This window comes from Berghia stephanieae, chromosome 4 (assembly GCF_034508935.2).
Source record: "Berghia stephanieae isolate SIO BIC M18660-M18661 chromosome 4, UCSD_Bste_1.3, whole genome shotgun sequence".
Lineage (NCBI taxonomy): Eukaryota > Metazoa > Mollusca > Gastropoda > Nudibranchia > Aeolidiidae > Berghia > Berghia stephanieae.
The window spans coordinates 65,022,467-65,039,733 of record NC_088363.1 but is presented as its reverse complement, the minus strand read 5'-3'; the positions used below and the strand labels follow the sequence as shown (position 1 = coordinate 65,039,733).

The 17,267-nt window shown below is 38.0% G+C and overlaps 1 protein-coding gene across 3 annotated transcripts in view; it reads right to left on the bottom strand.

Moving 5' to 3' along the window:
• LOC144971033 (uncharacterized) overlaps positions 1–17,267 on the bottom strand; it is a 41,857-nt gene that overhangs the window by 11,963 nt on the left and 12,627 nt on the right. For all 3 annotated transcript variants that reach the window (XM_078911351.1, XM_078911349.1, XM_078911350.1), the window contains exons 5-9: positions 12,188–12,268; positions 10,702–10,780; positions 8,408–8,496; positions 5,993–6,070; positions 5,641–5,716 (exon numbers count right to left, since the gene is read on the bottom strand). In XM_078911351.1, coding sequence (XP_078767477.1) covers positions 5,641–5,716; positions 5,993–6,070; positions 8,408–8,496; positions 10,702–10,780; positions 12,188–12,268 — 403 coding nt within the window. The remainder of the gene's footprint in view (positions 1–5,640; positions 5,717–5,992; positions 6,071–8,407; positions 8,497–10,701; positions 10,781–12,187; positions 12,269–17,267) is intronic.

Genomic DNA, 17,267 nt, shown 5'->3' with positions numbered 1-17,267 from the left:
CCAGCTCCAGTAAAAAGGAAGAAAATAGGATAGACAAAAAAGTTATGGATTTACAATTGAAAGTGTCATGATATTGTTTACTGTTTAGAGATAGTTCTATTTGTCAATGTTTGTAATTGATCTGTGTCTGTACTGTATTGTCTAACTCTTTGTGTTTTAATTTCTTTCCAGATCATGTCGATTTAAATGTTGAATAAAGCCTATATTTTGCATGGCAATCATTCGAATTACTTTCTAGCTTCACAACAATTTATTCAACATTTAACATGGAACGATTCCTTCGACCTGAGCGGTTCAGCGCTGAACCCAATACGCCTGATGCATCAAAGCAATGGAATCACTGGCTCTGTACATTTAACAACTTTCTCTCTTCGTTACCCGAACAGGCGACTGACAACAAACTCAATCTGCTCGTCAATTTCGTCGATCCTGTCGTCTACGAACATATTGCTGATTGTACTACATTCGATTCAGCTGTTGACGTTCTGAAGAACATATACGTGAAACGAAATATTCGCAAGACACGTCTTGGCTACTACAAAGCAAGAACCAGATCAATCCCTCGATCAGTTCCTTCAAAAGTTGAAGAGACTTGCCAAAGAATGTGATTTTAAAGCTGTTACTGCTGATAAGAACAGGGATGACTTTATCCGAGATGCTTTCATCTGTGGTCTCTCTTCTAATCAGATCAGGCAGCGACTCCTCGAGAATAAGACAATCGAACTTATGGCCGCTTATGAACAGGCTCGATCCTTGGAGATGGCTGAAAAACACTCTCAGAACTACAGCACACCAACTACTGTGCCATGTGGCAGCACTGCTCCTCCGCCCTCTGAAAAGGAACTTGACTCATTCAATGCTTCAGTCACGAACTCTAAATGCTTTTTCTGCGGATACCAACGACATCCTCGATCAAAATGCCCTGCTAGAGAGGCGCTGTGTAAAAGTTGTGGAAAAAAAGGGCATTTTCAAAAGGTATGCCAGTCAAAAAGTAAAAACGAATATGCATCTGCGGCAGACCCGAATACACTCAGTTCAGCCTTTTCAGCCGCGGCTCCCGCTAGTCTCTACAGAGCTGTTATTGACGTGAAATTGTTTAACAAGCCCGTTAAAGCGTTGATAGACACCGGAAGCTCAGAGAGTTTCATTTCAACAGAGATCGCACAAAGTCTCCAATTGAAGATTTTCAAATCAAAGAAAGAAATCTCCATGGCGTCTACTAATCTTTCCAGTACAACCAAGGGTCATTGTTTTGTCTCTTTGGAATACCAGGGACATTTCTATGAGAGTGTGAAATTTTCCATCCTGTCAGGGTTGTGTTCGGACTTGATTTTAGGCCATGACTTTCTTGAACAGCATGATGGAGTTCAAATATCCTTCAAAGGATCAAAGCCTACTTTCTCCGTTTGTAGTCTCACTGCTGCAAAAATCGAACCTGTTTCTCTTTTCAAGAATCTCCTTCCAGAAGTCAGACCTATTGCAACAAAATCAAGACGATTTTCATTACCAGACAAGCAATTCATTGACTCTGAGGTTAAGAAACTTCTTGACGAGGATGTGATCGAACCATCTGATTCTCCATGGCGAGCGCAGGTATTGGTGACAACTAACGAACGACACAAGAAACGCATGGTTGTGGACTATAGTCAGACCATCAATCACTTCACTCTACTCGATGCATATCCACTTCCAAACATTAATGAAATGATTGAAACAATTTCAAACTACAGTGTCTATAGCACCCTCGATTTGCAAAGTGCTTACCACCAGATCCCAATAAAAGACGAGGAGAAACTGTATACGGCTTTTGAGGCCAGTGGAAATCTCTACCAATTCAAGCGAATTCCCTTTGGAGTCACTTGCTTTCAGCGCATCATTGATTCCATTATTCGAGATGAGAAACTGAGTGACACATTTGCTTACTTAGACAATGTGACAATCTGTGGCAGAAATCAGCAAGAGCATGATGAAAACCTTGTGAAATTTCTCAGGTGTGCCAAAGAATATAATATAACATTCAATGAAAGTAAGACTATCCAGTCTGTTAGACAAATCAAGTTACTTGGATTTCAGGTGTCCAAAGGTTGCATTCAGCCAGACCCTGACCGATTACGGCCACTGAGAGAACTTTCAGATCCTCACAATATCAAATCTCAACAGAGAGTGATTGGAATGTTTGCATACTACTCATCCTGGATACCTCATTTCTCGGATAAAATACACCCACTGGTCCAAAATACCACCTTTCCATTGTCAGGAAAAGCCAAGGACTCGTTTGATCTTTTGAAAAAGGAGATTGAAAACGCTGCTGTCGTGACAATTGACCACAACGCTCCTCTAGTTGTAGAAACCGACGCTTCTGAAATTGCAATCGCAGCAACACTAAATCAAGGTGGACGTCCTGTGGCTTTCTTTTCAAGAACTCTGAACCACAGTGAAAAGAAGCATTCTTCTGTTGAAAAAGAGGCTTACGCTATTGTGGAAGCCCTTCGAAAGTGGAGGCACTATCTTCTAGGAAAGCATTTCAAACTTGTGACAGATCAGAAAAGCGTTGCCTTTATGTACGGAAATTCTGCAAAAGGAAAAGTCAAAAATGATAAAATCCAAAGATGGAAGATTGAACTGTCAAGCTACAGTTATGACGTTGTGTATCGACCTGGAAAAGACAATGTAGCGGCTGACGCATTTTCAAGGGAGTTCTGCTCATCTACTGGTTCAGATTTAGAAACTTTAAAAAGCCTTCACGACTCACTCTGCCACCCTGGAATTGCAAGGATGAACCATTTTGTCAGGTCAAAGAATCTCCCATATTCCGTGGATGAAATACGAACAATCTGCAACAACTGTAGGGTTTGTCGTGAGCTAAAACCTTCATTCTACAAACCGCAGAACCTCAAAGTGGTCAAAGCAACTCAACCATTCGAGCGTTTGAGTGTTGATTTCAAGGGTCCCTTGCCGTCATCGTCCAAAAATCGGTATCTCCTAACAGTTATTGATGAATATTCTCGCTTCCCTTTTGCGTTCCCATGCTCTGATATGAGCTCATCAACTATCATCAAGTGCTTGTGTCAATTGTTCTCATTGTTTGGAATGCCTATTTCAATACATTCTGACAGAGGTGCTAACTTCATGTCAAGTGAGCTTCAAGATTTCTTGTGCAAAAAGGGTATCGCCTCAAGCCGAACGACCCCATACAATCCCCGGGGAAATGGACAAGTAGAACGTCTGAATGGAACCCTTTGGAAAACTATCACGTTAGCCCTGAAATCACGTGGTTTGAATGTTAGTCAATGGGAGTCAGTGCTTCTTGACTCTCTCCATTCAATAAGATCACTCTTATGCACTGCGACAAATGAGACTCCTCATGAACGAATCTTCCGCTACAATAGAAAGTCAAGCACTGGTACAACACTTCCTAGCTGGCTGACTACTCCAGGAACTGTTTTGATGAGGCGTCATGTAAGAGCCTCTAAATACGAACCATTGGTGGACGAAGTGGAACTGTTGGACGCTAATCCGCTCTATGCCTACGTCCGACTTCCTGATGGTAAAGAAACTACTGTGGCTTTGCGTCACTTAGCCCCTGCTGGTGAAATGACTACTGCCCAACCCTCCAATGAAGAATCACCCATGGCGTTTGACAACACGAGCGTAACTCCACCTTTTCAACCTGTTCAAAAGAATGTGGGAAACGATATTTTACCTGAAACTGTTCTAGAACAGCTTGATGTACAAACTGTGGAAGCGGGTGTAGTGCAAAAATCTGCCTTGGACGAACCATCAGTCTCTGATCCTAACAATCCTAATGAGCTTTCTACTCAAAACGAATCCCGTTCAAACTCCAGAACGAGTGGCTTCATTCGGACGAGACCATACAGTTTACGAAATAGAGAAGCATAATTTGAAATCTCTTGCCACATGCAAGGGGGGAAGAATGTCATGATATTGTTTACTGTTTAGAGATAGTTCTATTTGTCACTTAATGTTTGTAATTGATCTGTGTCTGTACTGTATTGTCTAACTCTTTGTGTTTTAATTTCTTTCCAGATCATGTCGATTTAAATGTTGAATAAAGCCTATATTTTGCATGGCAATCATTCGAATTACTTTCTAGCTTCACAACAATAAGCACACAAGAAAAAGGAAGACATGGGACAATGGTTCAAATAGGGAACAGGTGTAGATTCCGAGAGCACACTATCAGTGCACTTTGAGATCACCTAGGGCCTCATCCAGACACAAGTACAGGTCCCCACTAAGAGGAACTCACCATTATTTATTTAAAAACAAAAAATGCAACAGAATATAACAGAGAGATGATCTACAAAGAAAAAAAATATATATCATCTAAAACTATAGCTATACATTTGACTATTTCTCTCTAAGTCAAGGACTCCAGCCTACGCGAGGACAAAACCAAGTAATGTCATTCCAAGGCACTGACAGAAAGCAACTCAAAAAACAGATATAGGAGACAAAAGACACAGTAAGTGACCTCCCAACCAACTATTGGCCGCCAGGAACCCCATCCAGTTATAGATAATTTAAAAGATGTGTATGGACGTATTTCGCACTGTTGAAATTGCATTTATATATTATCATTGACAAACTACTTTTGAAAGAAAAACAAAAAAATTGATGAAAATAAAATAAGAAAACTAATAGGAACACAATATAAACAACACACTTTGGTATAGTACTAAACACTATATAATAAACTTTCAGAGCAGTTACGCAAAGGTTTTTGGAATTTTGTTGAGTCAATGAAGCCAGATGTCATTATGGGGTGTGAGACTTGGTTGGTGAAAGAAATTAAAGACAGTGAAATAAAACCACAGGGATATGACATTTATAGGCGAGATAGAAAAAATGGGTGTAGCGGTGTCATGATTATTATTCCTCACATTGGAAAACCTTATCATTTCTTAATCGTTGAATAATGCTTTGAAAGCGTTGAATAAAAATTTTATTCAGCGCGTTCAAAGCAAAGGTAATTAAAATATTCTTTTGGTGAGCATGAATACAAATCCAACGTTTATAGTTTTAAGTCAAATTGTCATTCAAGCAGAAAGAGAAAGATACAAATTATGGTGAATAGAAGTACTAATACCATACCATTTGGTTACAAATAACTAATAATCTTACTTGGATGGGTCGAAAAAACGTCTTCTTTCATTTATTTGTAATCATTAAACTCGTAATATTTTTATTGTGTAATAACACATACTCGCAATTGTCCACGATAAAATTAACTCGTTTAATAAATTCAAAGAGCTGAAAGAATTGTATATTGTTCAACCATTCTATTGGAAAACACAATCATTTCTTAGTAATTATGTTATCGTTGAATAATACTTTGAATGCGTTGAATAAAAAATTTATTCAACACTTACAGAATATTTGCGCACATTTTATTGGTTTAAAATATGGAGCGCAGGAATATAAATCCACTTTTTTTATTTTTAGGTCAAATTGTCATTCAAGCAGATGTAGAAAAATACAAATGGCGAATCGGAAGTTACTACTGCCTTGTATCCAAAACCATTAAAATTCACAGCCAATTACTCATTCTAGTTGAATTATATAAATGTCATGATTCTTTATATTGAATTATAAAAGGTGTGCATACCTATCACTTACATTTTTTCTGTCTCTGAAGGCAGCAAATTATGATCTTGTCATCGTTTGACTCAATCGGGATTAGTTTTTCGGTAGCCTTTTGATATAAGAGATAAAATATTATGCACATCACAAGTAATGATTCGATGAAAACAATTGTAGAAATTTTTACAAAACTACTCTTACAATTTATAAGTAATAATAAATTAATTATAAAGTTTGGTTTATGTATTTTGCTCTGTTTTTGTTTTTTTTTTTAAGTTAAAAGAAAGATAATGAAATCAATCTAGATATAAATAAAAGTGTCAAAGGTGAATTTAATCTAATTTTCTAAATATCAGGGGTAAAATTGACCATAAATGTCATATCCCACCTGCTGAGGACTCTGGCTGAGCAGCTGAGGATTGTCTGCCAACAACTGCTCATTAATAAATCTCACAGCAGCCATGCACTGAAAAAAAGAAAATTAAAAAGAAAAACTAACGTCATAATCTAAAACAATACACTGTCTACTGCAAGTGATCAGATCATAAGCTACACAACACATCTAACACCATTGCTTGCCAGCAAATTAAATTTCTTTTTCATCCAATGTCTATATCCATCTCTTAATGTTTCATTACGTTTGGCTTACTTATACTCTTTTACACCCAGTACATCTGTTCATTAATTGACTGAAATGTGCATTTGAAGATAGATAAAAAGAACTGGAAAAAAAATTAAACAATAAAACAAACTAATTAATATTTTTAAATGCATTAACTCACTGACTACCAATCCCGTACATGGGTCAGGAACATTAATTAGCTTGTTGGTATTGATCCTGCAAACCTTGCTGGCTTTATTTAGCTATATTTTTTTTCTGGCAGTTGCTAATCCTGTACTTAGCTTTTTTTATATATATATAGCAGTTGCTATTCCCATTACTTGTGCGGGATTGGTCTCATATGCTCAGACATGAACTTGTTTCATTTCATGCCAAGTTTGGTTGAATTTTGTTGCAAAGTTTTTGTGTAGTTTGGTTGTAAGTTAAGTTACCCCAGCTAATAAGAATCACTGTTTACATAAACAATGGTGTCAAACAGAAAAGGTATCAGATCAAATATTTTCCACATGTGACTTATTTTTTTCTTTAATTCCTCTAAATGAATGATTACACCTTTCTGTAAATTATAATTACTTATTGGCAAAAAGCTGTGAAATGAAAAAAACAATAAAAATAAAAGTATGAAGAGAGTGATACAAACTTTTAAATGTTATCTGCTGTTTTTTTTTCATGCACCATTTCTTCCCCAGTTGAATTAAGAGTTAGCTTTTATAGCCAGTATATTAATCAAAGTAGGAACAGTAGCACAGAGGACACAAAATCGGCCAATAGTTGCCATTTTAGCATTGGTTTCATGTACCCTGAAAACGATTTATTCATTACCAAGCAATGGTCGTTTTTACTGAAATAAATGTCTATTAGTGATGCATGTGGCATATCACTGTCATGTTTCAAACCATGAAAAAATTTATTTTTTTTTAATGTCGAGGGAAAAGAGCTGCCATTCAAAGATACAATAAAACAAGAATAATTACAAACACAAATTCTTCTCACATGGTATTAAAAAATAGAGAAAAAAAACAGTCAAAATCCTGGGTACTTCCAGGTTAAAAAAAAAAAAAAGGAGTTGGCAGCTCTGCAATGAAAAACTTTTAAAATTCTGATATTTCGACCCTCATCTTGTGTGAGAGATATGCAGACACAATGTCCATGTTGGTATCACACTGGTAATCATTTAATAAGTAGGCCTATATACGTGAGATATCAATTGATTCCAAGTAATTAATGGTTGGAATTATTTAAAGCAGAATTCATAAGAAAAGCTATTTTCTAGTTATTTGAACTTTAAAAACTGGAAAAACAAATTATGACAGCAGAAATATAATTCACTTTTCATTTAAATGATACTAATTACTTGTAACACGCTATAGCCTACAGTACAAACAAGTCTAAATCGATTCTCCTACCACTTTTGCACACTTCACTGTCAGTCAATTCTTAAGGTGCACGACTAGATCATGTCCTCTTGTCCTCTTCACCACTTAATAGATTTTCTACTGTCTAAATCGATTCTCCAACCACTTTTGTACACTTCACTGTCAGTCAATTCTCCAAGGCGCGAGATTCATTGTCCTATTCAATATTTTATAGAATTTCTACCAAAACTATAACCTGACAGTTGGTAAAGAAGTGAATTATTTTGATGTTTATTATTTGTAGATATTGTGAATAAGACTTCATGTTAGTGCTAGTACTAATGATCGTTCTATGAATTTTCTAATCTGCTATTGTTTTCATTTTGAGCCTTGTATTTTGATCTTATTGAGCTTTTATATAGCGCAATATCCACTAATCGTGCTCTAAGCACTTTACAAGGGGTCCCTGGCCAACAGCAACACTTAACATGTAGGACGGGACAATTACGCCTGTTAGGCAAAATTATAATTTTTTTCAGGCAGAGACAACACTGTTAACGGCCAGGTACTCATTTTACACCTGAGTAGGGTGAGAGAATGTGAGTAAAGACCTTTTTCCAAGGACTCAACTATGCGCTGAGCGAAGCTCGAACCCAGGACCTTCTGATCCGAAAGCGAGTGTCATACCACTAGACCACAGAGTCGCACATGTTGCTTATCACTTTAGACACAGGGTTTGATTTTACATTGACCTGATCTTAGTGGTTTGCTCAAGAGAGCAGTCATATACAGTGCGACTACACAAGCTAACACAAATCAGAATTACCTGAATCCTTATGTCCTTGTGGTATTGCTTTAGGTAATCTAATTCTTGAAGCACTACCCAAGGCAAAAGAATGAATAGACGACCACTCACTGTAGACCAAAAAATATGTAAACAAAATTATTTCTAGACAAAATAAAAAGGGGAAATGCATGCTTGTTTTAACTGAAGCAATACATTAAAACTTGATTAGTCCTTTTAAAAGAAAGCCGAGTGCAAGGTTAAAAAAAACAAAAAACATTTTCTATTACAATTTTGAATTTTAGTGATAATCCTTTTAATCAAGAATACATACCATAAGTATACTCAAGGAGTATACAGTAAATTTTTACAATTAAATGGTATATATGGACGATGTTAAGGACAAGTAGGCTATCCCAGATTTTACAGTTTTGAGATAATCAACATTGAAGATTTCAATTCCATAAATGTCCAATTACTCAAATACTATTCAATATTTTTTTTCAAAACTTTCTGTGTGGAATGATAATGTACTTGACGATGATAGTCATAAAAGAAAGCAATAAATACATCACAGAATTCTCGTATTTTATTAAAAACAAGTGGGTTGGCCGAGTTGTTCATATCTAAACAGCATCACTGAGAAAAGAAATTACATTATATAATAAGGGCTATCCCACCCAACTTGCACATCGGACCAGATGGGCTATCCCATCTTACACATGGACATGTCTGTTGCGAAATAATGGGCTGTCACTCTCACACATGCAGTCAATTTAATCAATTTTCCGACGTTAAACGCATGTTTAATGCCTTAAATTATATTTTTTACACGTCTAAACACATTACACTGACAATTGAAATGCAAAACATTACCTGATATGATGACATTGTTGTTTGGTGGGGAGTTTTCTTCATTCAGTCGTGAATTCGACATGTATCTTGTTGAAGCCATGTTTGAAGGGTTAGCCCACTTACACTTATGTACACATTGTGTTTTCGGTTAAAACACAAGGCAGTTTTTACCGATAACGAAGCAAATAAAATTTATGATCGAAACCTTTTCAGGGGGTTGGGCAACGCCCACTTTTGACCCCTATGTAATTATTTTAAATTTATTATATTTATTCCAAGAGCACACTATCAGTGTACTTAGTTTGAGATGACCTAAAAGTCTCACCCATACACCAGCACAAGATCCCACAAAGAGGAATGCGCTCAAATGTTTACAAATCATATGTTAAAAAAAACAAAACAGTACATAACAGAAAGATGATTTACAAGGAAAAAATATCATCTCCTAAAACTATAACTATCCATTCGACTGTTTCCCTCCCAGTCAAGGACTCTGGCCAAAGTCAGGACAAAACTAAGTAATCTCATTCCAAGACAAAGACAGAAAGCAATTGGAAAACAGATACAGGGGGATAGAAGACACAGCATGTACCTCCCTCTCTGTATCTGAGTGTGTGTGTGTGTGTGTGTGTGTGTGTGTGTGTGTGTGTGTGTGTGTGTGTATGGGCTACTTTCTACTATGCCACATCATTTTCAGTAAAACATAGGCCTAGCTCCAGGCCGAGTACATGTGAGCGCACAGACACAATAGTCAGTTTGAAAGTGTGTGTGTATGTGAGAGAGAGAGAGAGAGAGAGAGAGAGAGAGAGAGAGAGAGAGAGCAATGGTAATTTAGACCATTTGGATTATTTGCATTGTAAATTGGCGATAACAGGACTCAGTTATAATGGGGATTTTAGGCTGGTCCTAACATCATTGTTATACTGAGGTTCCACTGTATGAAGAACGACCACCAATGACAATTCACACTGTGTTAAGCAGGGACCTCAAACACACAAAATGTCAACATAAAATAGACCATCAATGGCAGAAGATGGTGAAAAGTGAAGAGATCTCAGAAAGAGACAAGAAGAGGCGGCCAAGGCATCCTAATTGTATTACTAGGAGGAGAGAGGCTTTAAGTGCGACCATGTGGTCTTGTGGAAGGTCCTGGGTTCGAGCCTCGCTCGGCGCATAGTTGAGTCCTTGGAAAAGGCTCTTTATTCACATTCTTTCACCGTACTCAGGTGTAAAATGAGTACCTAACCGTTAACAGCGTTGTCTCTATCTTAAAAATTTATAATATCGCCTTACAGGCATCACGTCTTGTCCTTAATGTTAAATGTTGCTCAGGGACCCCTTGTAAAGCACTTTGAGTAGGTTTAGTGGATATTGCGCTTTATACTTCTTTATTTTAAAAGTCAGTCAAGTCAATTTAACTGTTAAATAAACTATGATTAAAAAGAAATCATTTTCAAACTTATAATAATTCCATAACTTACAAGCTAAAGGATGTTTCAAAAGGTCAATGATGGGTCTAAGTCCTCTAATGAAAACGTTGGTATCAATGACGACAATGATCTGAAAAATAAAAATCATCTCAGATAAGAATTGTCTCACTAATATTCTGATCTACAAATTTAAACAATGATGAATTTCCACGATAAAATGCATATTGAACCATGATTCAAGATTTTCAGCTTTTTATTTTCATTCAAGCAACTGTACTTTAGAATTGTCTCACTAATATTCTGATCTACAAATTTAAACAACGATGAATTTCCACGATAAAATGCATATTGAACCATGATTCAAGATTTTCAGCTTTTTATTTTCATTCAAGCAACTGTACTTTAGAACAGATTTAATGTGAGCAGTCAACCAGAAAACAAAATCCACTTGTGGTAAAACATAAATTTTTACCTTTTTTTTTCGATTCCAGCAAAATTTAGCCATATAAAGATTGTAAATTTAAATAATTCAATACGCAAGTTAAAATATCTCAATAATATTTCTTTCCTTAATTATGATGCTTTAGGAGAACTAAGCAAACATATTTATTCATATTTATTTTTTAAATGATGAGCTGATTCAAATCAGAGTTTATCACAATAAAGACAGGTCTTGATGATTGTGTCCATAAAGTCATTCAGCAGGTTTAAACTGTGACGGATATCTTTTACTTGGCAGAAAATGAAATGGAAATATTGCACAAAATTGGGATAAAATTTTAACAGCCAGAGACGTACACTAAGTGCCATGCATTCTAATCTATTCTAAGTGACGAGGAAATAAAATTTGTAGCGCCTAAAGCCTGCTGTTTTTGGGGATTGGCAATCCATTATTATAATTATTATTATCAATTTGTCATTGACTTTGGAGATTCGTTTTCTTCATAATTTTATATTGAAGATCAATAAAATATTTACAATTGAGCAAATGGGATGGATTAAAATTTTAGACACTTGTTTATTCCATCAAAAACAGCTGTATCCTCAAACCCTGTTGATAAGAAATTGAGGAAGATAAATCTAATCTATTTATAACAAGTTCTACAACTTTATAACTAATGATCAATAAAATGAAAAATGTTATATTTAATACTTCTTAATGTATTAACTTTTGAGGATTCTGAAATAGAATCAGGGGTAAAACAATTTTTCCAGCAAGTCAAATGTTAAAAAAAAATCATTGTATATTGTAACTATTAGTAGCGACCAAAAAAATGGCGATTTATGTGAAAATTTTAATGTCAGGAGACAGCTAGTAAAGACCATTGTAGGGGGTAATAATGAAATCATCTAACCACAATAAACGTTTTAAAACTAAGAAACTGAAGAAAATAATCAGTTTGAAGAAGTCAACAGGACTCCTAAACCATTGTTTTAAATACAACATTGAAAATCTATACCTATTTTTTTTTAATGTTTTGAATGGAAATCACCCTGATAGATTATCACAAATCATCATAAAGTTTATAACACTCACACTGCCAGGTGCATCACAATATTCAGAACTCTCCAAAATAGCACTTTTCTGTGCTACTGTCTCTGTTAAGATGCCCACAGTCTGAGGATAACATTGTGACAATGATGATTGATGATGATGATGATGGCGATGATGGTGGCAGTGGTGGTGATTTGTGACAATAGTGTTGAAGATGATGGTGGTGGTGATTTGTGGGGAGTCTTTTTTGCATTTCTTTCCATGTGCACCACTGTCTAATTGCCTCTTTTAGCATACCCCATAGCGGCCAACATTTCAAAGAGCTAAAACTGGACACCAAAACCCACAATACTATCATGTTCAAAAGAGCAGTACGTTTGGACCATTATAATATAATATCCAGATTAAGAGCCATTTCTGTCCCTTGTTTTAATTTGTTAGTCAAATGGGCATAATTCTGAGACATGCAAGAGTCATTTCCATAATAATCAGTGATGATAATGGCAATTTGTTTAAAATGTATCGGTCCATCTGGCAAACTCAAGCCGAAATGCAAAAATTACATATATATATATATATGAGAGAGAGAGAGGGGAGAGAGAGAGAGAGAGAGAGAGAGAGAGAGAGAGAGAGAGAGAGAGAGAGAGAGAGAGAGAGAGAGAGAGAGGAGAGAGAGAGAGAGAGAGAGAGAGAGAGAGAGAGAGAGAGAGAGAGAGAGAGAGAGAGAGAGAGGAGAGAGAGAGAGAGAGAGAGAGAGAGAGAGAGAGAGAGAGAGAGAGAGAGAGAGAGAGAGAGAGAGAGAGAGAGAGAGAGAGAGAGAGAGGAGAGGAGAGGAGAGAGAGAGAGAGAGAGAGAGAGAGAGAGAGAGAGAGAGAGAGAGAGAGAGAGAGAGAGAGAGAAAGAGAGAGAGAGAGAGAGAGAGAGAAAGAGAGAGAGAGAGAGAGAGAGAGAGAGAGAGAGAGAGAGAGGAGAGAGAGAGAGAGAGAGAGAGAGAGAGAGAGAGAGAGAGAGGAGAGAGAGAGAGAGAGAGAGAGAGGAGAGAGAGAGAGAGAGAGAGAGAGAGAGAGAGAGAGAGAGAGAGAGAACTCCACCCCAGGTGGTGGTTGTTGTAGTGCTAGTAGTGATGATGATGTGGTGGCCGTGGTGGTGGTTGTGGTGATGGGTGCATGTTTTACCTACATGCCAGCTAATTTAGTAGAATGGAATCATTTCTCTTTAAAACATAACTCTGAATGCCCACTTTTCAAAAATGAATTCGCCTAAATTCCTGCTCTCAAAAAAATATTTGACAAAAAAAAAAAAAGAAAGAAAGAATTTCACTGTGTACCATTTAAGTAAAAAAAGAAATTATTCCCACCTGTTTGCAAGAGTCGTATTTGACATCTAATAACACCACCCCAAATTACGATGAATCAATTTCACACTTGCTCTACCCTTACTCTCTCCAGCAGTCTCTAACCTATGTCCCTCTAAGTGCTTTACCTCCATGAAGTGTCCAATCAGCTATTTAACAATTTTCTCCTTCCAATTGACTGCTGATAAAAAAAACAATTTTAATTGTCCAGCAGGCATCAGCAAAGTCAGTCAAGATGGATTCTCCCACTCTAAAAAAAAAAAACCTACAATATGCTAAGCCTTGTAGCCCAGTCCAAGAGACTTTTGATTTTACAAAACCATCCGTCACCTTTGGTCCCATTGCCCTTTGATGTCACTCAACATCTACCTTCTTTTCTAACCCCCCGTAAACTGGACACGATGATGTATGCCATAGTACGCTGTGATGTCCTTCAACATTACAGTAGAATCTCACAATGAGGTGTGAATCGTGAAGACGGAGTTCTCACGAAATGCCTTATGGGTGTTATAGGTTCAAATTTCAATTTTTATAGAGAAATCATGAGAGCTTGAACTGAGCAGGCTATAAAAATTGTTCTGAGTCAAAATAGTGCGCAAATGAGTTGAATGAACACACAAGCAACACACACAAACACGCACATTCATACGTGTAAGTGAGAGTATGTGAAGTAAAGTGTCCTTCAGAGCTATGGGGTCTATGAAGCTGGAGTTTTTCCCCATTTCTAAGCGCTATATAAACCATATCAATTGCTTGCTGCCCTTAGTATACGTGGTAGTGATGATGATGTGATGGTGATTGCACTAGTGGTGGCAGGGATGTTGATTATGTAGTAGTGGTGGTGGTTGTACCCCGTGTGGTGTCCGGGGTCCCTCAACTGAGAGGGCCAAGAATAGCCCAACGCCAAGCCAGCGTGTCGTAAAAGGCGACTAATGGTGTGTGATTCCCCCATCTTTGAGTCACCTGGTCCTCCAGGTTGGGGGTTGGCAAAGGGTTAACACCCCTTTCCGTTAAACTCAAACCGTTACAGAAACACAGACAGACAAACCAAATCCTTTTTTTAGCTTGGGCGACCGAAGAGTTTCTGGAATTACAGAATTTATGAAGGACAACAGACAAAGCCGAAAGGACTCTGCTGACCCGATGACGTCTTCGCCAAACAAGCAGCTTCGAATTGCGTCGTGGAACGTTCGCACCATGTATGAAGCAGGAAAAAGCTCTCAAGTTGTGACTGAGATGAGAAGATACAGGCTGCATATACTTGGAGTAAGCGAAACCCACTGGATACAATCCGGACAGAAACACCTCAAGTCTGGGGAGAAGATTTTATATTCAGGGAGAGGGGACGGGATTCATACACAGGGAGTAGGAATAATTCTAAGCAAGTTTGCCCAGAAGTCACTGAGAGGATGGGAACAATGCGGAGAAAGGATCATCATGGCGTCCTTTACAACACGGAGTAAGAAGATCAGCATGAACATTGTACAGATCTATGCCCCAACAAATGATGCAACAGATGAGGACAAAGATACATTTTATGGTCTGCTACAACAAGTCATTGACAAGTTGCCAAGGAAAGACATCAACATATTGATGGGAGATGCTAATGCAAAAGTGGGACAGGATAACGTAGGCTATGAAGGTATCATAGGACGTCATGGCATGGGAGAAATGAATGATAATGGTGAGAGATTTGCAAATTTCTGTGCATTCAACAGTTTGGTGATTGGAGGATCAGTGTTCCCCCATAAGAGGATCCATAAAGCAACTTGGGTCTCACCAGATGGTGTGACAGAGAATCAGATTGATCATTTTTGTATCTCTCGTAGATTCAGACGTTCATTGGAAGATGTGACAGTACGGAGAGGGGCAGATGTTGGATCAGACCACCACCTGCTATTGGCAAAGCTTAAGCTCCGACTCAGAAAACACGGGGCCAGATCACATACAAGAAGAAAATTCGAGGTGAATGCACTTGATGGGGAAAAGAATGAGGAATTCAAACTACAATTGAGTAATAGATTCCAACCTCTTACTGAGCTCGAGGAGGACATAGATGTAGAGTCACATTGGGCAAAGATCAAGGAAGTCTACATAACAACTTGCCACGAGGTATTGGGGGTAAAGAAATCGGAACATAAAGAATGGATAAGTCCAACCACCTTGGACCTTATTGAAAAGAGGAGAACAAGGAAGGAACAAGTGAATGCAAGCCGAACAAGGGCTTCAAGACTGGATGCACAAGAGCAGTATCGAGCCATAGCTAAGGAAGTCAAAAGATCTGTGAAGAAAGACAAGGAAGCATTCATGAACAGACTTGCAGAGAAAGCAGAAGCAGCAGCGACTGGAGGACACATGAGGATCCTTTATCAAACTACCAAGACACTTGCTGGAAAATATGGGAAACCAGAGGTACCAGTCAAAGACAAAGATGGGAAAACTATTTTTGGAAAAGAGGCTCAATCTGAACGATGGAGGGAACATTTCAACTGCCTTCTGAACAGACCACCACCAGACAACCAGCCAGAAATTTTGCCATCAAGGAATGAGCTACCAATTAGCTGTGATCCACCATCGATAGCAGAGATTGTGGGTGCCATTAACAAGATGAAAAGGGGGAAAGCTGCTGGACCAGACCAGATTCCACCGGAGGCTCTAAAAGTTGATGCGGAAAGAAATGCTGAGGCCTTGCACCCACTATTTGAGAGAATCTGGAATGACGGGATATTCCCAAAGGATTGGAAGGAAGGGCATCTTATCAAGCTTCCAAAGAAAGGGGACCTCAGTAATTGTAATAATTATCGAGGCATCACTCTTCTTTCTATCCCAGGAAAGGTTTTCGACCGTATTATTTTAGAGAGAATTAAGAATGCAACAGATGCTAAACTGCGGGACGAACAGGCAGGTTTTCGGAAAAAACCGTTCAACCACCGACCAGATTGCCTCTCTGCGAGTCATAGTGGAACAGTCTATAGAATGGAACTCTCCTCTTATTGTCAACTTTCTGGATTACGAGAAGGCTTTCGACAGTATTGACAGAGCAACATTGTGGAAAATTCTGGCACATTATGGACTCCCTGAAAAGATAGTAAACCTCATTAAGGAAATGTATGAAGGATCAAGTTGCAGGGTTGTACATGAAGATCAGCTTACTGACAGCTTTGAAATTAAGACTGGTGTCAAGCAGGGATGCTTGCTCTCTCCATTCCTGTTCATCCTTGCCATTGATTGGCTAATGAAGGAAACCTCCAAAGGGAGAAGAAATGGGATACAGTGGACCCCCTGGACACAGTTGGATGATCTGGATTTTGCAGATGATCTGGCTCTTTTGTCCCACACCCAGGACCAGATGCAAGCAAAAACCACAATTATAAACAGCCTCTCGGAATCAATTGGTCTAAGAATTCACCCTGCAAAGTCAAAGGTCTTGAGGATAGGTACGCGTCAAAGGGAGCAGATCAAAGTAAAAGATCAGGAACTCGAAGATATAGACACTTTCTGCTATCTCGGAAATATAATTGACAAGGATGGAGGCACGGAAGCAGAGGTGAAAGCACGAATAGGAAAGGCACAGGCTGCATTCACATCTTTGAACAGAGTTTGGAGAACTAAAGATATCTCCCTTCAACTAAAGCTAAGACTTTTCAACTCAAACGTGAAGTCTGTCCTACTGTATGGATGTGAAACTTGGAACGCATCACAGGCATGTATAAGGAGGGTACAGATTTTTGTAAACAGGTGCATGCGTAAGCTACTCAGAATAAAATG